The sequence below is a fragment of the Bombina bombina genome, chromosome 1, assembly GCF_027579735.1.
Source record: "Bombina bombina isolate aBomBom1 chromosome 1, aBomBom1.pri, whole genome shotgun sequence".
NCBI lineage: Eukaryota > Metazoa > Chordata > Amphibia > Anura > Bombinatoridae > Bombina > Bombina bombina.
In genome coordinates, this window is record NC_069499.1 from 216,130,118 (window position 1) to 216,153,760 (window position 23,643).

The 23,643-nt window shown below is 40.7% G+C and overlaps 1 protein-coding gene across 1 annotated transcript in view; it reads right to left on the reverse strand.

Moving 5' to 3' along the window:
• The window catches only part of ZFYVE26 (zinc finger FYVE-type containing 26), a gene marked incomplete at its 3' end in the record, with an annotated part of 634,764 nt that overhangs the window by 91,499 nt on the left and 519,622 nt on the right, over window positions 1-23,643 (reverse strand). Inside the window, 3 exon segments of the mRNA XM_053697844.1 lie at window positions 156-353; window positions 1,271-1,489; window positions 23,032-23,241. Coding sequence (XP_053553819.1) covers window positions 156-353; window positions 1,271-1,489; window positions 23,032-23,241 — 627 coding nt within the window.

The window sequence follows — 23,643 nt, forward strand, 5'->3', positions numbered from 1 at the left end:
TCCTAGTGGTAGGGAAGAGTAATTCCCAGAAATAATGGATCGTGGACTCTCACCACCTGTATGAAAGAAATAGATGGTTTCATATTTTCTGGCAAATACAAATTTCTCTTTACAAGCTTAATATTTCTCTAAAGAAATCTTAAAAGCAAGGATACCTTCATAAACTGCTGAAGCTCATACAGGATATTATAGAAGTTCCTTTGTTGTAGATGCTTGCAAGCTTCGATAAGGTACAGGCTCCAGCTCTCCAAGCTGGGATCAATGGATTCTAGTAGGTTTTCCAACATATGCAACTTGCCACCTTCATAACTTGGCACAAATACGCCTTCAATGAAAATATCACCAGGACAATCCTATGTCAACAGAAATGGCAATGAATAAAAGATGAAAGCACACTTCCTTTGACTTTACTATGACTGTAATCAGTAAGAGATCATTTACAGTTTCAAAACTGAAATTTAACATGTATACCCATACCTATTATACAATTAAAACAAGCACAAAACCGCACAAGTAGTAAGCATTGTTACATAGTGTCATTAAAGGGTGCTCTGTGATTGAGATTACAGATGGAATGTTCTAAAGGGATGAAATCACTGTTATAAGGCAGTCTCGCCGAGAGGCCTTTTACTATACTTCACTGTGGGAAGCAATGCTTCTCTGCCACTGGAGGAATGTTAAAAACAGTATCATCATCTGCAGTGAAGGTGTAATGTAAACGATCCCTATACACAGTATTGAATGATAATACAGTTTAGATATATGAAATGAAACTGAACCTCTTTTGTTACAAAAGTGAAACTTGCACATGAGTAATAAACCGATATGAGCTGGGGGAGTGTTGGTATAAAATATGTTCTTTTCTTTTTAGAACAATGTACAGGATAATATCATCCCACTTAAGACTGTAGCCGCATGTTTATTTTATTTTACAATAATGCGGTTTTTAAAAAAAAAAAAAACGGCATTTTTACCATTGTATCTGTATTTCTAATATCGAGATTTCACTGTACTAAACGTGTTCTATTTTAATAGCAAGTTTAGTACAATGTGATCGCAATATTAGAATTAAACTAACAAATCCCTAGGAAGAGACTGCTCATTAGCTGATAAGGACAACTCCCATAACACTGTTAGACAGTGGCGTTTTCAATACAAATTTACAAAGACAAAAGCAAACAAAAAAAACTTAATGTCCATTTAAAAATAAATCTGTAGTACTCTATATAGGTCTTTGCACTGATGTACTGGAGTTTTTATAATACTGTACCTTATTCAGCAAATGTAGTAAAGCTTCCCGCATAAGGTCATGGCGCATATAAAACTGAATAATCCCAAGGTGGGTGCCATAGGTGTGCAGGTAATAAAGACACTCTTGATAGTAAGCATTATTTTGGATTTTTCCTTCAGGCATCATCTCATAATAAAAGCATCGAGCCTTAAAGGTCATTTCAAGTTCTTTTAGTGTAGCAAAATAGTCATCGTCTTTCTGTAATGAATAGTAAATCTGTTTAAATGATCCTACAATGGCATCAGCCATGTGAAATAAGCCACACATTTAAAAAGATAAATACCCATGTCACTTTGGAGGCTCTTAAGTCTTTAAATATCATCTTCAGGCAACAGCACATTTAAAGGGACATGATAACGAAATGTTGAAGCAATTGAAAGTGCTGCAGCATAGCTGTAAAAAGCGGACTAATATCACATGATCATCTCTATTATTATTATCGGTTATTTGTAGGGATAGGGGTAATGATGGAGTTGTCGACAGTTATAGAGAGATTGGGGGTGGAGATTTTGGAAGAAGGGGGGAAAATAAGGAGATTTAGCTTGATGTAGTGAGAGGACATCCAGGAAGAGATGTGAGACAGTTAGTGACACGGGTTAGCAAGGAAGGAGATAGGTCTGGTGCAGAGAAGTAGATTTGGGTGTCGTCAGCATACAAATGATATAGGAACCCGTGGGACTGTATTTGGGAACCTAATGATGACGTGTAGATTGAGAAGAGAAGGGGACTGAGGACAGAGCCTTGTGGTACCCCAACAGAAAGTAGTGACGGGGCAGAGGAGGCCCCAAAGAAGGCTACACTAAAAGGTACGGTTTGACAGGTAGGAAGAGAACCACGAGAGGGCTGTGTAACAAATGCTGACGGATTGGAGGGTTTGGAGCAAAAGAGGGTGGTCAAAAGTATCAAAGGCTACGGACAGATCAAACAGGATAAGCAGAGAGAAGTGGCCTTTTGATTTTGCTGTAAGTAGTTAGCCTTAACGATTTCTGTCTCTGTGAAGTGATGGGGACGATATCCAGATTGCAGTGGGTCGAGGATAGAGTTTAATGTAAGGAAATGGGATAGGCATGCATATACTAGCTTTTCGATAAGCTTTGAGGCAAAAGGCAGTAGGGAAACAGAGTGGTAGTTGGATGGGGAGGTTGGATCAAGAGAAGGTTTTTTGAGGATAGGTGTGACCAGTGCATGTTTCAGATGAGGGAAATATACCGGTGCTGAGGGAAAGATTAAAAATGTATGTGAGTATAGGGGTAACGGTAGAAGAGAAGGAGGGGGATCAGCTGTGAGGGGATAGGGTCAAGGCTACAGGTAGTGAGGTGAGAGCTCAGTATAAGTGCCGAAACTTCTTCCTCAATAACAGGGGAGAAAGAGCTAAATTTATGGCTATGTGGGTTGTAGCTGATTGCGAGCGTTTGAGGGGGTGAGAGAATGGAAGTATGTTGAGAGCTGATTTCGTTTCTGATGGAGTCGATTTTGTTATTGAAGTGGCTGGCAAAATCTTGAGCTGACAGTGAAGTTGTATTTGGGGGTGGGCGGAGAAGAGTATTGAAAGTGGAGAACAGAAGTAGTATATAAGTAGAGATAAGTAGAGATAAGAGTAGAGAAGTAATGTTGCTTATAGAGATTAAGGGAAGAATAGTAGGAGTTCAAAATGAACTTGTAATGAAGGAAATCAGCTGAACGCCGAGATTTTCTCCAGTGCCGCTCAGCAGTACGGGAACATCTGCGTAGGTACTGTGTCAGAGGAGTATGCCAGGGCTGAGGGTGAGTGTGTGATTTCCGAGCAATGGTAAGAGGGGCCAGATTGTCAAGGACCGATGTAAGGGTGGAATTATAGTGGCAGATAGATTGGTCAGGGCAGGAGAAAGATGGGATAGATGAAAGGAGAGGTTCGAGGGAATTAGCAAGCTGTTGCTGATCTAATGACATAATGCTTCTGTGTAGTTTGGTGTGAGGAGTAGAAGGAGGGAGTTGCAAGTGAGGAGATGGTGTTCAGAAAGAGGAAAAGGAGAGTTTGTGAAGTTTGAAATAGAGCATTGATAGCTAAAGAACAGGTCAAGGGAGTGACCATCTTTGTGAGTGGGAGAGTCAGTCCATTGTGACAAACCGAAAGAGGAAGTGAGTTTCAGAAGTTGCCAAGAATGAGGGCAGGGTGTCTGAGGAAAGGAAATAAGGTAGCCAAGAGATCTAGAAATTGAGTTGAGGAGCCAGGGGGTCAGTATATAACTGCAACACGTATAAAGAGGGGAGAGAATAAGCGAATCATGTGGGTTTTGAATGAGGAAAATGTGAGGGAAGAGATGGGATGTATTTGTTGGAAGGTGCAACGAGAGTAAAGTAAAATACCTACACCCCCTCCTTGTCTATTACAAGACCTAGGAGTGTGGCTGAAGTGGAGACCCCCATGTGTTAGGGGAGAGAGCCAGGTTTCTGAGAACCAGAAGGTTGAGGGAGTGGGAGATAAAGAGGTCATGTACAGAGCGAGAGTTCCAGAGTGCACAAGTGAAAGGGGTAGTGGCTTTAGATGCAAGAGAAATGCGAGTAAGGTTACCACAGTTTTGTTTTCTGAGTCTATGGAACGGTACACATGGATGTGCACGGCTAGGAAGTTGTTGGAAACCAGGATTAGGGGAGATGTCACCAGCAGCTAGTATAAGCAACAGGGAGAGGGACATGAGATGAGATACAGATTTGCAGTAATGAGACCGTTTTTGAGACGAGGTGCAGGGGGGAGAGAGAGTGTTTAGGAATAGATAAAGTTCATGAGTACAAAAGTAAGGTGAGTTTAAGAGAGATGGGCTAATGAACAGTGCAGGTGGTGAGGGGGAAGGAGTAATTGAGTAATGTAGTTTGTTATAGAGACAAGAGGTAGCAAAAAGGAATATTAAGATATTGAGCACTTTTACAAAAGTGGGAACCAATTAAACACATAAGACACAGTATTAGAGCAGCACTTGCATAAGGAAACAATGATATACATAAAACACAATATTACAAGAGTACTTGTCTTATGTCTTGCCCCTTGTCCAATCCTTGTTCAATTCTTGTATAATTCTTATCTTAGTGCCTCATTTATAAAAACATAATTTATGCTTACCTGATAAATTCCTTTCTCCTGTAGTGTAGTCAAGTCCACGGGTCATCCATTACTTATGGGATATTAACTCCTCCCTAACAGGAAGTGCAAGAGGATCACCCAAGCAGAGCTGCTATATAGCTCCTCCCCTCTACGTCACACCCAGTCATTCGACCGAAAACCAAACGAGAAAGGAGAAACTATAGGGTGCAGTGGTGACTGGAGTATAATTTAAAATTTAGACCTGCCATAAAAAACAGGGCGGGCCGTGGACTGACTACACTACAGGAGAAAGGAATTTATCAGGTAAGCATAAAACATAATTTATGTAAGAACTTACCTGATAAATTCATTTCTTTCATATTAACAAGAGTCCATGAGCTAGTGACGTATGGGATATACATTCCTACCAGGAGGGGCAAAGTTTCCCAAACCTTAAAATGCCTATAAATACACCCCTCACCACACCCACAAATCAGTTTAACGAATAGCCAAGAAGTGGGGTGATAAGAAAAAAAGTGCGAAGCATATAAAATAAGGAATTGGAATAATTGTGCTTTATACAAAAAAATCATAACCACCACAAAAAAGGGTGGGCCTCATGGACTCTTGTTAATATGAAAGAAATGAATTTATCAGGTAAGTTCTTACATAAATTATGTTTTCTTTCATGTAATTAACAAGAGTCCATGAGCTAGTGACGTATGGGATAATGACTACCCAAGATGTGGATCTTTCCACACAAGAGTCACTAGAGAGGGAGGGATAAAATAAAGACAGCCAATTCCTGCTGAAAATAATCCACACCCAAAATAAAGTTTAACGAAAAACATAAGCAGAAGATTCAAACTGAAACCGCTGCCTGAAGAACTTTTCTACCAAAAACTGCTTCAGAAGAAGAAAATACATCAAAATGGTAGAATTTAGTAAAAGTATGCAAAGAGGACCAAGTTGCTGCTTTGCAGATCTGGTCAACCGAAGCTTCATTCCTAAACGCCCAGGAAGTAGATACTGACCTAGTAGAATGAGCTGTAATTCTCTGAGGCGGAATTTTACCCGACTCAACATAGGCAAGATGAATTAAAGATTTCAACCAAGATGCCAAAGAAATGGCAGAAGCTTTCTGGCCTTTCCTAGAACCGGAAAAGATAACAAATAGACTAGAAGTCTTACGGAAAGATTTCGTAGCTTCAACATAATATTTCAAAGCTCTAACAACATCCAAAGAATGCAACGATTTCTCCTTAGAATTCTTAGGATTAGGACATAATGAAGGAACCACAATTTCTCTACTAATGTTGTTGGAATTCACAACTTTAGGTAAAAATTCAAAAGAAGTTCGCAACACCGCCTTATCCTGATGAAAAATCAGAAAAGGAGACTCACAAGAAAGAGCAGATAATTCAGAAACTCTTCTAGCAGAAGAGATGGCCAAAAGGAACAAAACTTTCCAAGAAAGTAATTTAATGTCCAATGAATGCATAGGTTCAAACGGAGGAGCTTGAAGAGCTCCCAGAACCAAATTCAAACTCCATGGAGGAGAAATTGACTTAATGACAGGTTTTATACGAACCAAAGCTTGTACAAAACAATGAATATCAGGAAGAATAGCAATCTTTCTGTGAAAAAGAACAGAAAGAGCGGAGATTTGTCCTTTCAAAGAACTTGCGGACAAACCCTTATCTAAACCATCCTGAAGAAACTGTAAAATTCTCGGTATTCTAAAAGAATGCCAAGAAAAATGATGAGAAAGACACCAAGAAATATAAGTCTTCCAGACTCTATAATATATCTCTCGAGATACAGATTTACGAGCCTGTAACATAGTATTAATCACGGAGTCAGAGAAACCTCTTTGACCAAGAATCAAGCGTTCAATCTCCATACCTTTAAATTTAAGGATTTCAGATCCGGATGGAAAAAAGGACCTTGCGACAGAAGGTCTGGTCTTAACGGAAGAGTCCATGGTTGGCAAGATGCCATCCGGACAAGATCCGCATACCAAAACCTGTGAGGCCATGCCGGAGCTATTAGCAGAACAAACGAGCATTCCCTCAGAATCTTGGAGATTACTCTTGGAAGAAGAACTAGAGGCGGAAAGATATAGGCAGGATGATACTTCCAAGGAAGTGATAATGCATCCACTGCCTCCGCCTGAGGATCCCGGGATCTGGACAGATACCTGGGAAGTTTCTTGTTTAGATGAGAGGCCATCAGATCTATCTCTGGGAGCCCCCACATTTGAACAATCTGAAGAAATACCTCTGGGTGAAGAGACCATTCGCCCGGATGCAACGTTTGGCGACTGAGATAATCCGCTTCCCAATTGTCTACACCTGGGATATGAACCGCAGAGATTAGACAGGAGCTGGATTCCGCCCAAACCAAAATTCGAGATACTTCTTTCATAGCCAGAGGACTGTGAGTCCCTCCTTGATGATTGATGTATGCCACAGTTGTGACATTGTCTGTCTGAAAACAAATGAACGATTCTCTCTTCAGAAGAGGCCAAAACTGAAGAGCTCTGAAAATTGCACGGAGTTCCAAAATATTGATCGGTAATCTCACCTCCTGAGATTCCCAAACTCCTTGTGCCGTCAGAGATCCCCACACAGCTCCCCAACCTGTGAGACTTGCATCTGTTGAAATTACAGTCCAGGTCGGAAGAACAAAAGAAGCCCCCTGAATTAAACGATGGTGATCTGTCCACCACGTTAGAGAGTGTCGAACAATCGGTTTTAAAGATATTGATATATCTTCGTGTAATCCCTGCACCATTGGTTCAGCATACAGAGCTGAAGAGGTCGCATGTGAAAACGAGCAAAGGGGATCGCGTCCGATGCAGCAGTCATAAGACCTAGAATTTCCATGCATAAGGCTACCGAAGGGAATGATTGAGACTGAAGGTTTCGACAAGCTGTAATCAATTTTAGACGTCTCTTGTCTGTTAAAGACAGAGTCATGGACACTGAATCTATCTGGAAACCCAGAAAGGTTACCCTTGTTTGAGGAATCAAAGAACTTTTTGGTAAATTGATCCTCCAACCATGATCTTGAAGAAACAACACAAGTCGATTCGTATGAGACTCTGCTAAATGTAAAGACTGAGCAAGTACCAAGATATCGTCCAAATAAGGAAATACCACAATACCCTGTTCTCTGATTACAGACAGAAGGGCACCGAGAATCTTTGTGAAAATTCTTGGAGCTGTAGCAAGGCCAAACGGTAGAGCCACAAATTGGTAATGCTTGTCTAGAAAAGAGAATCTCAGGAACTGATAATGATCTGGATGAATCGGAATATGCAGATATGCATCCTGTAAATCTATTGTGGACATATAATTCCCTTGCTGAACAAAAGGCAATATAGTCCTTACAGTTACCATCTTGAACGTTGGTATCCTTACATAACGATTCAATAATTTTAGATCCAGAACTGGTCTGAAGGAATTCTCCTTCTTTGGTATAATGAAGAGATTTGAATAAAACCCCATCCCCTGTTCCGGAACTGGAACTGGCATAATTACTCCAGCCAACTCTAGATCTGAAACACAATTCAGAAATGCTTGAGCTTTCACTGGATTTACTGGGACACGGGAAAGAAAAAATCTCTTTGCAGGAGGTCTCATCTTGAAACCAATTCTGTACCCTTCTGAAACAATGTTCTGAATCCAAAGATTGTGAACAGAATTGATCCAAATTTCTTTGAAAAAACGTAACCTGCCCCCTACCAGCTGAACTGGAATGAGGGCCGTACCTTCATGTGAACTTAGAAGCAGGCTTTGCCTTTCTAGCAGGCTTGGATTTATTCCAGACTGGAGATGGTTTCCAAACTGAAACTGCTCCTGAGGACGAAGGATCAGGCTTTTGTTCTTTATTGAAACGAAAGGAACGAAAACGATTGTTAGCCCTGTTTTTACCTTTAGATTTTTTATCCTGTGGTAAAAAAGTTCCTTTCCCACCAGTAACAGTTGAAATAATAGAATCCAACTGAGAACCAAATAATTTGTTTCCCTGGAAAGAAATGGAAAGTAGAGTTGATTTAGAAGCCATATCAGCATTCCAAGTCTTAAGCCATAAAGCTCTTCTGGCTAAGATAGCCAGAGACATAAACCTAACATCAACTCTAATAATATCAAAAATGGCATCACAGATAAAAATATTAGCATGCTGGAGAAGAATAATAATATCATGAGAATCACGATTTGTTACTTGTTGCGCTAGAGTTTCCAACCAAAAAGTTGAAGCTGCAGCAACATCAGCCAATGATATAGCAGGTCTAAGAAGATTACCTGAACACAGATAAGCTTTTCTTAGAAAAGATTCAATTTTTCTATCTAAAGGATCCTTAAACGAGGTACCATCTGACGTAGGAATGGTAGTACGTTTAGCAAGGGTAGAAATAGCCCCATCAACTTTAGGGATTTTGTCCCAAAATTCTAACCTGTCATGCGGAACAGGATATAATTGCTTAAAACGTTTAGAAGGAGTAAATGAATTACCCAATTTATCCCATTCTTTGGAAATTACTGCAGAAATAGCATTAGGAACAGGAAAAACTTCTGGAATAACCGCAGGAGCTTTAAAAACCTTATCCAAACGTATAGAATTAGTATCAAGAGGACTAGAATCCTCTATTTCTAAAGCAATTAGTACTTCTTTAAGTAAAGAGCGAATAAATTCCATCTTAAATAAATATGAAGATTTATCAGCATCAATCTCTGAGATAGAATCCTCTGAACCAGAAGAGTCCAAAGAATCAGAATGATGGTGTTCATTTAAAAATTCATCTGTAGAGAGAGAAGATTTAAAAGACTTTTTACGTTTACTAGAAGGAGAAATAACAGACAAAGCCTTCTTTATAGATTCAGAAACAAAATCTCTTATGTTATCAGGAACATTCTGCACCTTAGATATTGAGGGAACTGCAACAGGCAATGGTACATTACTAAAGGAAATATTATCTGCTTTAACAAGTTTGTCATGACAATTATTACAAACAACAGCTGGAGGAATAGCTACCAAAAGTTTACAGCAGATACACTTAGCTTTGGTAGATCCAGCAGGCAGTGATTTTCCTGTAGTATCTTCTGGCTCAGATGCAACGTGAGACATCTTGCAATATGTAAGAGAAAAAACAACATATAAAGCAAAATAGATCAAATTCCTTATAAGACAGTTTCAGGAATGGGAAAGAATGCCAAATATCAAGCTTCTAGCAACCAGAAGCAAATGAAAAATGAGACTGAAATAATGTGGAGACAAAAGCGACGCCCATATTTTTTAGCGCCAAATAAGACGCCCACATTATTTGGCGCCTAAATGCTTTTGGCGCCAAAAATGACGCCACATCCGGAACGCCGACATTTTTGGCGCAAAATAACGTCAAAAAATGACGCAACTTCCGGCGACACGTATGACGCCGGAAACGGAAAAGAATTTTTGCGCCAAAAAAGTCCGCGCCAAGAATGACGCAATAAAATGAAGCATTTTCAGCCCCCGCGAGCCTAACAGCCCACAGGGAAAAAAGTCAAATTTTTGAGGTAAGAAAAATATGATAATTCAATGCATAATCCCAAATATGAAACTGACTGTCTGAAAATAAGGAAAGTTGAACATTCTGAGTCAAGGCAAATAAATGTTTGAATACATATATTTAGAACTTTATAAATAAAGTGCCCAACCATAGCTTAGAGTGTCACAGAAAATAAGACTTACTTACCCCAGGACACTCATCTACATGTTTGTAGAAAGCCAAACCAGTACTGAAACGAGAATCAGTAGAGGTAATGGTAAATATAAGAGTATATCGTCGATCTGAAAAGGGAGGTAAGAGATGAATCTCTACGACCGATAACAGAGAACCTTATGAAATAGACCCCGTAGAAGGAGATCACTGCATTCAATAGGCAATACTCTCTTCACATCCCTCTGACATTCACTGCACGCTGAGAGGAAAACCGGGCTCCAACTTGCTGCGGAGCGCATATCAACGTAGAATCTAGCACAAACTTACTTCACCACCTCCCTTGGAGGCAAAGTTTGTAAAAACTGATTTGTGGGTGTGGTGAGGGGTGTATTTATAGGCATTTTAAGGTTTGGGAAACTTTGCCCCTCCTGGTAGGAATGTATATCCCATACGTCACTAGCTCATGGACTCTTGTTAATTACATGAAAGAAATTATGTTTTCTCCTGTTAAGTGTAGTCAGTCCACGGGTCATCCATTACTTATGGGATACCAATACCAAAGCTAAAGTACACGGATGACGGGAGGGACAGGCAGGATCTTTATACGGAAGGAACCACTGCCTGAAGAACTTTTCTCCCAAAAACAGCCTCCGAAGAAGCAAAGGTGTCAAATTTGTAAAATTTGGAAAAAATATGAAGAGAAGACCAAGTTGCAGCCTTGCAAATCTGTTCAACAGAGGCCTCATTCTTAAAGGCCCAAGTGGAAGCCACAGCTCTAGTAGAATGAGCTATAATCCTTTCAGGAGGTTGCTGTCCAGCAGTCTCATAGGCTAAACGTATTATGCTACGAAGCCAAAAAGAGAGAGAGGTAGCAGATGCTTTTTGACCTCTCCTCTGTCCAGAATAAACGACAAACAGGGAAGAAGTTTGACGAAAATCTTTAGTTGCCTGTAAATAAAATTTCAGGGCACGGACTACGTCAAGATTGTGCAGAAGTCGTTCTTTCTTTGAAGAAGGGTTAGGGCACAATGATGGAACAACAATCTCTTGATTGATATTCTTGTTAGTGACTACCTTAGGTAAGAACCCAGGTTTAGTACGCAGAACTACCTTATCTGAATGAAAAATCAGATAAGGAGAATCACAATGTAAGGCTGATAACTCAGAGACTCTACGAGCCGAGGAAATAGCCACTAAAAACAGAACTTTCCAAGATAACAGCTTGATATCAATGGAATGAAGGGGTTCAAACGGAACACCCTGTAAAACGTTAAGAACTAAGTTTAAGCTCAACGGTGGAGCTACAGTCTTAAACACAGGCTTAATCCTAGCCAAAGCCTGACAAAAAGCCTGAACGTCTGGAACTTCTGACAGACGTTTGTGTAAAAGGATGGACAGAGCTGAGATCTGTCCCTTTAAAGAACTTGCAGATAAACCCTTTTCTAAACCTTCTTGTAGAAAAGACAATATCCTAGGAATCCTAACCTTACTCCATGAGTAACTCTTGGATTCGCACCAGTGTAAGTATTTACGCCATATCTTATGGTAAATTTTCCTGGTAACAGGTTTCCTAGCCTGCATTAAGGTATCAATTACTGACTCCGAAAATCCACGCTTTGATAAAATCAAGCGTTCAATTTCCATGCAGTCAGCTTCAGAGAAATTAGATTTTGATGTTTGAAAGGACCCTGAATTAGAAGGTCCTGTCTCAGAGGCAGAGACCAAGGTGGACAGGATGACATGTCCACTAGATCTGCATACCAGGTCCTGTGTGGCCACGCAGGCGCTATTAGAATCACCGATGCTTTCTCCTGTTTGATCCTGGCAATCAAACGAGGAAGCATCGGGAAGGGTGGAAATACATAAGCCATCCTGAAGGTCCAAGGTGCTGTCAAAGCATCTATCAGGACCGCTCCCGGGTCCCTGGACCTGGACCCGTAACAAGGAAGCTTGGCGTTCTGGCGAGACGCCATGAGATCCATATCTGGTTTGCCCCAACGTCGAAGTATTTGGGCAAAGACCTCCGGATGAAGTTCCCACTCCCCCGGATGAAAAGTCTGGCGACTTAGGAAATCCGCCTCCCAGTTCTCCACGCCTGGGATGTGGATCGCTGACAGGTGGCAAGAGTGAGACTCTGCCCAGCGAATTATCTTTGATACTTCCATCATCGCTAGGGAACTCCTTGTCCCTCCCTGATGGTTGATGTAAGCCACAGTCGTGATGTTGTCCGACTGAAACCTGATGAACCTCAGAGTTGCTAACTGAGGCCAAGCCAGAAGGGCATTGAGAACTGCTCTCAATTCCAGAATGTTTATTGGAAGGAGACTCTCCTCCTGAGTCCATGATCCCTGAGCCTTCAGAGAATTCCAGACAGCGCCCCAACCTAGTAGGCTGGCGTCTGTTGTTACAATTGTCCAGTCTGGCCTGCTGAAGGGCATCCCCCTGGACAGATGTGTCCGAGAAAGCCACCATAGAAGGGAATCTCTGGTCTCTTGATCCAGATTCAGCATAGGGGACAAATCTGAGTAATCCCCATTCCACTGACTTAGCATGCACAATTGCAGCGGTCTGAGATGTAGGCGTGCAAAAGGTACTATGTCCTTTGCCGGTACCATTAAGCCGATTACCTCCATGCATTGAGCCACTGACGGGTGTTGAATGGAATGAAGGACACGGCAAGCATTTAGAAGCTTTGTTAACCTGTCCTCTGTCAGGTAAATTTTCATTTCTACAGAATCTATAAGAGTCCCCAAGAAGGGAACTCTTGTGAGTGGTAAGAGAGAACTCTTCTCTTCGTTCACTTTCCACCCATGCGACCTTAGAAATGCCAGTACTAACTCTGTATGAGACTTGGCAGTTTGGAAGCTTGACGCTTGTATCAGAATGTCGTCTAGGTACGGAGCTACCGATATTCCTCGCGGTCTTAGTACCGCCAGAAGAGAGCCCAGAACCTTTGTAAAGATTCTTGGAGCCGTAGCCAACCCGAAGGGAAGAGCTACAAACTGGTAATGCCTGTCTAGGAAGGCAAACCTTAGATACCGGTAATGTTCCTTGTGAATCGGTATGTGAAGGTAGGCATCCTTTAAATCCACTGTGGTCATGTACTGACCTCTTTGGATCATGGGTAAGATTGTCCGAATAGTTTTCATTTTGAACGATGGAACTCTTAGGAATTTGTTTAGGATCTTTAAATCCAATATTGGTCTGAAGGTTCCCTCTTTTTTGGGAACCACAAACAGATTTGAGTAAAACCCTTGTCCGTGTTCCGACCGCGGAACTGGGTGGATCACTCCCATTAGTAAGAGGTCTTGTACACAGCGTAGAAACGCCTCTTTCTTTATCTGGTTTGTTGACAACCTTGAAAGATGAAATCTCCCTTGTGGAGGAGAAGCTTTGAAGTCCAGAAGATATCCCTGAGATATGATCTCCAACGCCCAGGGATCCTGGACATCTCTTGCCCAAGCCTGGGCGAAGAGAGAGAGTCTGCCCCCCACTAGATCCGTTTCCGGATCGGGGGCCCTCACTTCATGCTGTCTTAGGGGCAGCAGCAGGTTTTCTGGCCTGCTTGCCCTTGTTCCAGGTCTGGTTAGGTTTCCAGCCTTGTCTGTAGCGAGCAACAGCTCCTTCCTGTTTTGGAGCAGAGGAAGTTGATGCTGCTCCTGCCTTGAAGTTACGAAAGGCACGAAAATTAGACTGTCTAGCCCTTGGTTTGGCTCTGTCTTGAGGCAGGGCATGGCCTTTACCTCCCGTAATATCAGCGATAATTTCTTTCAAACCGGGCCCGAATAATGTCTGCCCCTTGAAAGGTATGTTAAGCAATTTAGATTTAGAAGTTACATCAGCTGACCAGGATTTTAGCCACAGCGCTCTGCGCGCCTGAATGGCGAATCCGGAATTCTTAGCCGTAAGTTTAGTTAAATGTACTACGGCATCCGAAATAAATGAATTAGCTAGCTTAAGGGTTTTAAGCTTGTGTGTAATCTCATCTAATGGAGCTGAGTCAAGGGTCTCTTCCAGAGACTCAAACCAAAATGCTGCCGCAGCCGTGACAGGCGCAATGCATGCAAGGGGTTGCAATATAAAACCTTGTTGAACAAACATTTTCTTAAGGTAACCCTCTAACTTTTTATCCATTGGATCTGAAAAGGCACAGCTATCCTCCACCGGGATAGTGGTACGCTTAGCTAAAGTAGAAACTGCTCCCTCCACCTTAGGGACCGTTTGCCATAAGTCCCGTGTGGTGGCGTCTATTGGAAACATTTTTCTGAATATAGGAGGGGGTGAGAAAGGCACACCGGGTCTATCCCACTCCTTAGTAACAATTTCAGTAAGTCTCTTAGGTATAGGAAAAAACATAATTTATGTAAGAACTTACCTGATAAATTCATTTCTTTCATATTAACAAGAGTCCATGAGCTAGTGACGTATGGGATATACATTCCTACCAGGAGGGGCAAAGTTTCCCAAACCTTAAAATGCCTATAAATACACCCCTCACCACACCCACAAATCAGTTTAACGAATAGCCAAGAAGTGGGGTGATAAGAAAAAAGTGCGAAGCATATAAAATAAGGAATTGGAATAATTGTGCTTTATACAAAAAAATCATAACCACCACAAAAAAGGGTGGGCCTCATGGACTCTTGTTAATATGAAAGAAATGAATTTATCAGGTAAGTTCTTACATAAATTATGTTTTCTTTCATGTAATTAACAAGAGTCCATGAGCTAGTGACGTATGGGATAATGACTACCCAAGATGTGGATCTTTCCACACAAGAGTCACTAGAGAGGGAGGGATAAAATAAAGACAGCCAATTCCTGCTGAAAATAATCCACACCCAAAATAAAGTTTAACGAAAAACATAAGCAGAAGATTCAAACTGAAACCGCTGCCTGAAGAACTTTTCTACCAAAAACTGCTTCAGAAGAAGAAAATACATCAAAATGGTAGAATTTAGTAAAAGTATGCAAAGAGGACCAAGTTGCTGCTTTGCAGATCTGGTCAACCGAAGCTTCATTCCTAAACGCCCAGGAAGTAGATACTGACCTAGTAGAATGAGCTGTAATTCTCTGAGGCGGAATTTTACCCGACTCAACATAGGCAAGATGAATTAAAGATTTCAACCAAGATGCCAAAGAAATGGCAGAAGCTTTCTGGCCTTTCCTAGAACCGGAAAAGATAACAAATAGACTAGAAGTCTTACGGAAAGATTTCGTAGCTTCAACATAATATTTCAAAGCTCTAACAACATCCAAAGAATGCAACGATTTCTCCTTAGAATTCTTAGGATTAGGACATAATGAAGGAACCACAATTTCTCTACTAATGTTGTTGGAATTCACAACTTTAGGTAAAAATTCAAAAGAAGTTCGCAACACCGCCTTATCCTGATGAAAAATCAGAAAAGGAGACTCACAAGAAAGAGCAGATAATTCAGAAACTCTTCTAGCAGAAGAGATGGCCAAAAGGAACAAAACTTTCCAAGAAAGTAATTTAATGTCCAATGAATGCATAGGTTCAAACGGAGGAGCTTGAAGAGCTCCCAGAACCAAATTCAAACTCCATGGAGGAGAAATTGACTTAATGACAGGTTTTATACGAACCAAAGCTTGTACAAAACAATGAATATCAGGAAGAATAGCAATCTTTCTGTGAAAAAGAACAGAAAGAGCGGAGATTTGTCCTTTCAAAGAACTTGCGGACAAACCCTTATCTAAACCATCCTGAAGAAACTGTAAAATTCTCGGTATTCTAAAAGAATGCCAAGAAAAATGATGAGAAAGACACCAAGAAATATAAGTCTTCCAGACTCTATAATATATCTCTCGAGATACAGATTTACGAGCCTGTAACATAGTATTAATCACGGAGTCAGAGAAACCTCTTTGACCAAGAATCAAGCGTTCAATCTCCATACCTTTAAATTTAAGGATTTCAGATCCGGATGGAAAAAAGGACCTTGCGACAGAAGGTCTGGTCTTAACGGAAGAGTCCATGGTTGGCAAGATGCCATCCGGACAAGATCCGCATACCAAAACCTGTGAGGCCATGCCGGAGCTATTAGCAGAACAAACGAGCATTCCCTCAGAATCTTGGAGATTACTCTTGGAAGAAGAACTAGAGGCGGAAAGATATAGGCAGGATGATACTTCCAAGGAAGTGATAATGCATCCACTGCCTCCGCCTGAGGATCCCGGGATCTGGACAGATACCTGGGAAGTTTCTTGTTTAGATGAGAGGCCATCAGATCTATCTCTGGGAGCCCCCACATTTGAACAATCTGAAGAAATACCTCTGGGTGAAGAGACCATTCGCCCGGATGCAACGTTTGGCGACTGAGATAATCCGCTTCCCAATTGTCTACACCTGGGATATGAACCGCAGAGATTAGACAGGAGCTGGATTCCGCCCAAACCAAAATTCGAGATACTTCTTTCATAGCCAGAGGACTGTGAGTTCCTCCTTGATGATTGATGTATGCCACAGTTGTGACATTGTCTGTCTGAAAACAAATGAACGATTCTCTCTTCAGAAGAGGCCAAAACTGAAGAGCTCTGAAAATTGCACGGAGTTCCAAAATATTGATCGGTAATCTCACCTCCTGAGATTCCCAAACTCCTTGTGCCGTCAGAGATCCCCACACAGCTCCCCAACCTGAGAGACTTGCATCTGTTGAAATTACAGTCCAGGTCGGAAGAACAAAAGAAGCCCCCTGAATTAAACGATGGTGATCTGTCCACCACGTTAGAGAGTGTCGAACAATCGGTTTTAAAGATATTAATTGATATATCTTCGTGTAATCCCTGCACCATTGGTTCAGTATACAGAGCTGAAGAGGTCGCATGTGAAAACGAGCAAAGGGGATCGCGTCCGATGCAGCAGTCATAAGACCTAGAATTTCCATGCATAAGGCTACCGAAGGGAATGATTGAGACTGAAGGTTTCGACAAGCTGTAATCAATTTTAGACGTCTCTTGTCTGTTAAAGACAGAGTCATGGACACTGAATCTATCTGGAAACCCAGAAAGGTTACCCTTGTTTGAGGAATCAAAGAACTTTTTGGTAAATTGATCCTCCAACCATGATCTTGAAGAAACAACACAAGTCGATTCGTATGAGACTCTGCTAAATGTAAAGACTGAGCAAGTACCAAGATATCGTCCAAATAAGGAAATACCACAATACCCTGTTCTCTGATTACAGACAGAAGGGCACCGAGAATCTTTGTGAAAATTCTTGGAGCTGTAGCAAGGCCAAACGGTAGAGCCACAAATTGGTAATGCTTGTCTAGAAAAGAGAATCTCAGGAACTGATAATGATCTGGATGAATCGGAATATGCAGATATGCATCCTGTAAATCTATTGTGGACATATAATTCCCTTGCTGAACAAAAGGCAATATAGTCCTTACAGTTACCATCTTGAACGTTGGTATCCTTACATAACGATTCAATAATTTTAGATCCAGAACTGGTCTGAAGGAATTCTCCTTCTTTGGTACAATGAAGAGATTTGAATAAAACCCCATCCCCTGTTCCGGAACTGGAACTGGCATAATTACTCCAGCCAACTCTAGATCTGAAACACAATTCAGAAATGCTTGAGCTTTCACTGGATTTACTGGGACACGGGAAAGAAAAAATCTCTTTGCAGGAGGTCTCATCTTGAAACCAATTCTGTACCCTTCTGAAACAATGTTCTGAATCCAAAGATTGTGAACAGAATTGATCCAAATTTCTTTGAAAAAACGTAACCTGCCCCCTACCAGCTGAACTGGAATGAGGGCCGTACCTTCATGTGAACTTAGAAGCAGGCTTTGCCTTTCTAGCAGGCTTGGATTTATTCCAGACTGGAGATGGTTTCCAAACTGAAACTGCTCCTGAGGACGAAGGATCAGGCTTTTGTTCTTTGTTGAAACGAAAGGAACGAAAACGATTGTTAGCCCTGTTTTTACCTTTAGATTTTTTATCCTGTGGTAAAAAAGTTCCTTTCCCACCAGTAACAGTTGAAATAATAGAATCCAACTGAGAACCAAATAATTTGTTTCCCTGGAAAGAAATGGAAAGTAGAGTTGATTTAGAAGCCATATCAGCATTCCAAGTCTTAAGCCATAAAGCTCTTCTGGCTAAGATAGCCAGAGACATAAACCTAACATCAACTCTAATAATATCAAAAATGGCATCACAGATAAAATTATTAGCATGCTGGAGAAGAATAATAATATCATGAGAATCACGATTTGTTACTTGTTGCGCTAGAGTTTCCAACCAAAAAGTTGAAGCTGCAGCAACATCAGCCAATGATATAGCAGGTCTAAGAAGATTACCTGAACACAGATAAGCTTTTCTTAGAAAAGATTCAATTTTTCTATCTAAAGGATCCTTAAACGAGGTACCATCTGACGTAGGAATGGTAGTACGTTTAGCAAGGGTAGAAATAGCCCCATCAACTTTAGGGATTTTGTCCCAAAATTCTAACCTGTCAGGCGGAACAGGATATAATTGCTTAAAACGTTTAGAAGGAGTAAATGAATTACCTAATTTATCCCATTCTTTGGAAATTACTGCAGAAATAGCATTAGGAACAGGAAAAACTTCTGGAATAACCGCAGGAGCTTTAAAAACCTTATCCAAACGTATAGAATTAGTATCAAGAGGACTAGAATCCTCTATTTCTAAAGCAATTAGTACTTCTTTAAGTAAAGAGCGAAAAAATTCCATCTTAAATAAATATGAAGATTTATCAGCATCAATCTCTGAGATAGAATCCTCTGAACCAGAAGAGTCCAAAGAATCAGAATGATGGTGTTCATTTAAAAATTCATCTGTAGAGAGAGAAGATTTAAAAGACTTTTTACGTTTACTAGAAGGAGAAATAACAGACAAAGCCTTCTTTATAGATTCAGAAACAAAATCTCTTATGTTATCAGGAACATTCTGCACCTTAGATGTTGAGGGAACTGCAACAGGCAATGGTACATTACTAAAGGAAATATTATCTGCTTTAACAAGTTTGTCATGACAATTATTACAAACAACAGCTGGAGGAATAGCTACCAAAAGTTTACAGCAGATACACTTAGCTTTGGTAGATCCAGCAGGCAGTGATTTTCCTGTAGTATCTTCTGGCTCAGATGCAACGTGAGACATCTTGCAATATGTAAGAGAAAAAACAACATATAAAGCAAAATAGATCAAATTCCTTATAAGACAGTTTCAGGAATGGGAAAGAATGCCAAATATCAAGCTTCTAGCAACCAGAAGCAAATGAAAAATGAGACTGAAATAATGTGGAGACAAAAGCGACGCCCATATTTTTTAGCGCCAAATAAGACGCCCACATTATTTGGCGCCTAAATGCTTTTGGCGCCAAAAATGACGCCACATCCGGAACGCCGACATTTTTGGCGCAAAATAACGTCAAAAAATGACGCAACTTCCGGCGACACGTATGACGCCGGAAACGGAAAATAATTTTTGCGCCAAAAAAGTCCGCGCCAAGAATGACGCAATAAAATGAAGCATTTTCAGCCCCCGCGAGCCTAACAGCCCACAGGGAAAAAAGTCAAATTTTTGAGGTAAGAAAAATATGATAATTCAATGCATAATCCCAAATATGAAACTGACTGTCTGAAAATAAGGAAAGTTGAACATTCTGAGTCAAGGCAAATAAATGTTTGAATACATATATTTAGAACTTTATAAATAAAGTGCCCAACCATAGCTTAGAGTGTCACAGAAAATAAGACTTACTTACCCCAGGACACTCATCTACATGTTTGTAGAAAGCCAAACCAGTACTGAAACGAGAATCAGTAGAGGTAATGGTAAATATAAGAGTATATCGTCGATCTGAAAAGGGAGGTAAGAGATGAATCTCTACGACCGATAACAGAGAACCTTATGAAATAGACCCCGTAGAAGGAGATCACTGCATTCAATAGGCAATACTCTCTTCACATCCCTCTGACATTCACTGCACGCTGAGAGGAAAACCGGGCTCCAACTTGCTGCGGAGCGCATATCAACGTAGAATCTAGCACAAACTTACTTCACCACCTCCCTTGGAGGCAAAGTTTGTAAAAACTGATTTGTGGGTGTGGTGAGGGGTGTATTTATAGGCATTTTAAGGTTTGGGAAACTTTGCCCCTCCTGGTAGGAATGTATATCCCATACGTCACTAGCTCATGGACTCTTGTTAATTACATGAAAGAAACGTCAGTACTCGTCGGTACCGCAAAATATTTATCCAACCTACACATTTTCTCTGGGATTGCAACTGTGTTACAATCATTCAGAGCCGCTAACACCTCCCCTAGTAATACACGGAGGTTTTCCAGCTTAAACTTAAAACTTGAAATGTCTGAATCCAGTTTATTTGGATCAGATCCGTCACCCGCAGAATGAAGCTCTCCGTCCTCATGTTCTGCAAATTGTGACGCAGTATCAGACATGGCCCTAGCATTATCAGCGCACTCTGTTCTCACCCCAGAGTGATCTCGTTTACCCCTAAGTTCTGGCAATTTAGACAAAACTTCAGTCATAACATTAGCCATGTCTTGTAAAGTGATTTGTAATGGCCGCCCTGATGTACTTGGCGTTACAATATCACGCACCTCCTGAGCGGGAGATGCAGGTACTGACACGTGAGGCAAGTTAGTCGGCATAACTTCCCCCTCGTTGTCTGGTGAATGTTGCTTAACATGTACAGATTGGCTTTTATTTAAAGTAGCATCAATGCAATTAGTACATAAATTTCTATTGGGCTCCACCTTGGCTTTTGAACATATTGCACAAAGAGATTCCTCTGTGTCAGACATGTTTAAACAAACTAGCAATTAGACTAGCAAGCTTGGAAATACTTTTCAACTGAATTTACAAGCAATATGCAAAACGTTACTGTGCCTTTAAGAAGCACACAAAAAACTGTCACTTTGATATAACAATGAACCGGTTTAGTTATAGCAATCAATTTTTCATATGAAATGCATTAATTTAGCAAAGGATAGCACCCATCAGCAAATGGATTATTAACCCCTTAATACCAAAAACGATTGACAAATAAATACGTTTTTTATCACAGTCAAAGCACAGTCTCACAGGTCTGCTGTGAGTGATTACCTCCCTCAAACTAGTTTTGGAGACCCCTGAGCTCTGTAGAGACGTCCTGGATCATGCAGGGAGAATAAGGAAGACTGTGACTGAATTTTTAATGCGTAGTAAAAGCGCCAAAAAATAGGCCCCTCCCACTCTTAATACAGCAGTGGGGAAGCTCAGTAACTGATTTTATACAAAATAAACGACAGCCAAGTGGAAAATAAAGCCCATAAATTTTCACCAAGTACCTCAGAGAAAAAAACGATTAACCTGACAGTAAACGTTTTAAATATATGAATAAGAATAAAAGCCTGTTGCTAGTCGCTATCACTGCAGAGAGGCTAGAGTTATATGTAAACAGTATTTTCTTAGTGAAGTGCCATTCCCCAGAAATACTTTGGTGCCAACATACATAACAGCTTGATACCAGTTACTACTACTGCATTTAAGGCTGTACTTACATTATATCGGTATTAGCAGTATTTTCTCAGTCAATTCCATTCCTTAGAAAATAATATACTGCAACATACCTCTTTGCAGGTGAACCCTGCCCGCTGTCCCCTGTTCTGAAGTTACCTCGCTCCTCAGAATGGCCGAAAACAGCAAATGGATCTTAGTTACGTCCGCTAAGATCATACACAAACTCAGGTAGATTCTTCTTCTAATACTGCCTGAGAATAAACAACACACTCCGGTGCTGTTTAAAATAACAAACTTTTGATTGAAGTAATAAAAAACTAAATGTAATAACCACACTCCTCTCACACATCCTATCTATTAGTTAGGTGCAAGAGAATGACTGGGTGTGACGTAGAGGGGAGGAGCTATATAGCAGCTCTGCTTGGGTGATCCTCTTGCACTTCCTGTTAGGGAGGAGTTAATATCCCATAAGTAATGGATGACCCGTGGACTGACTACACTTAACAGGAGAAATGTTCACTTTAGAAATGTGAACATTTGCTATTGTAACAATGCATACTGCCCAGGCAATCCACCCCCAGTCTCTAATTAATAAAGGCAGATATTTTACCTGACAATTTCCTCAGTAGCAAATCCCATTGTAAATGGATTTTAAGCAGCCAATCGAGATGCTAGTCCCAGGACTTGCTAGAAATCGTGCTTCTGGTATGCACAGGCACAGTGATGTTATTTCCATATGAAGTTTAAAGTGAATGTCAATTTTGATGCTTAAGTGCCCGGTTTTTAAAAATTTGATTAAAAACAGGGGCACTTTAATGCATCAAAATTTACATTTCACTCCTGTTGAGAAAAAAAAACATACCTTTAATTCTTCACAGCAGCTCCAGCTTCCTCCGGTCGTTGCAAGTAATTTCTGACGTCAGAAATGATTGATAGGTCATCCTCCAATCACGGCTTCCCCCCGGGGGAATCAGTGTCTAATTCAACGCCGTGATTGGAGGAAGCTGGATTCCTCATTTTAGACCCAGGAAGAGGCTTTGCCACGGGCGGAGGAAGCTGGAGCTGCTGTGAAGATTAAAAGGTAAGTTTTTTTTCTCAAGAGGAGTGAAATGTAAATTTTGATGAATTAAAGTGCCCCAGTTTTTAATCGAATTTTTAAAAACCGGGCACTTTAGCATCAAAATTTACATTCACTTTAAGGAAGTTTACTATGAAATCTCGCAAAATTTCAGTTAAATCTCATGAGATCACAGTAAAGCAAAGTGTGACATCAGCACTGATTAAGCTGATTGGCTGTTTCCCCCACCCAACATTCAGCTTACAGTAGCTGAAGGATAAGTGTTCACAGAGCACTTACTATTGTTAGCTGAATACATTTTGAGGTAAAATATCTTCCTTTTTAACAGGTGATATTTCCTTGGCAGTATTTTATGGGGTTAATTCAAACCTGCTTACCACTAATAGAATAGGTTTAGCAGCAGACTCCAGGTGCTTAACAACATCTTCTAGAAGCTTTGACCCTATATTCTTTTGGTTCAGGTCCAATGGGGCTTTCAGACACCTGCTGAATTTCTCTCTGGCTCCAGGTAAATTGTGTGATTTAAGGCAGGCCATGCCCCATGCATGCCAAACACCCGCTGGGTCGAGTCCAGTCTTTGTTGACACCTATTTCAGATCAAATGTAACAATTAGTATGTGATCAAAAAGACAACCACCCTACATGAACCTTTAAAGTTTACAGACAAAAGCCATTGGACCCTATTAATGGTGTAAAAGCTAACCTGCGATTTTAACTGCCGAGTACAACTATAGTAGCATGGTTACTACTGACCATACAATTGCATTTCATACTAGCTTTCTTTAGAGCCATTATCTTATTTTAACTCATTACAGAATCAAGCTGCTAAGGCTCTGTATTTTATACTGGGCGCCGCCATCTTGTAGCATCCTGTTACAGAAGCAGCACACTTTAACAATTCTGGCTTTTTAACAGCTGTATCTTGGACTTCAATTTAGCTCACATAATAGAGAGTGGAAGTGTTACATTTTACAATTTTCTGCACACTA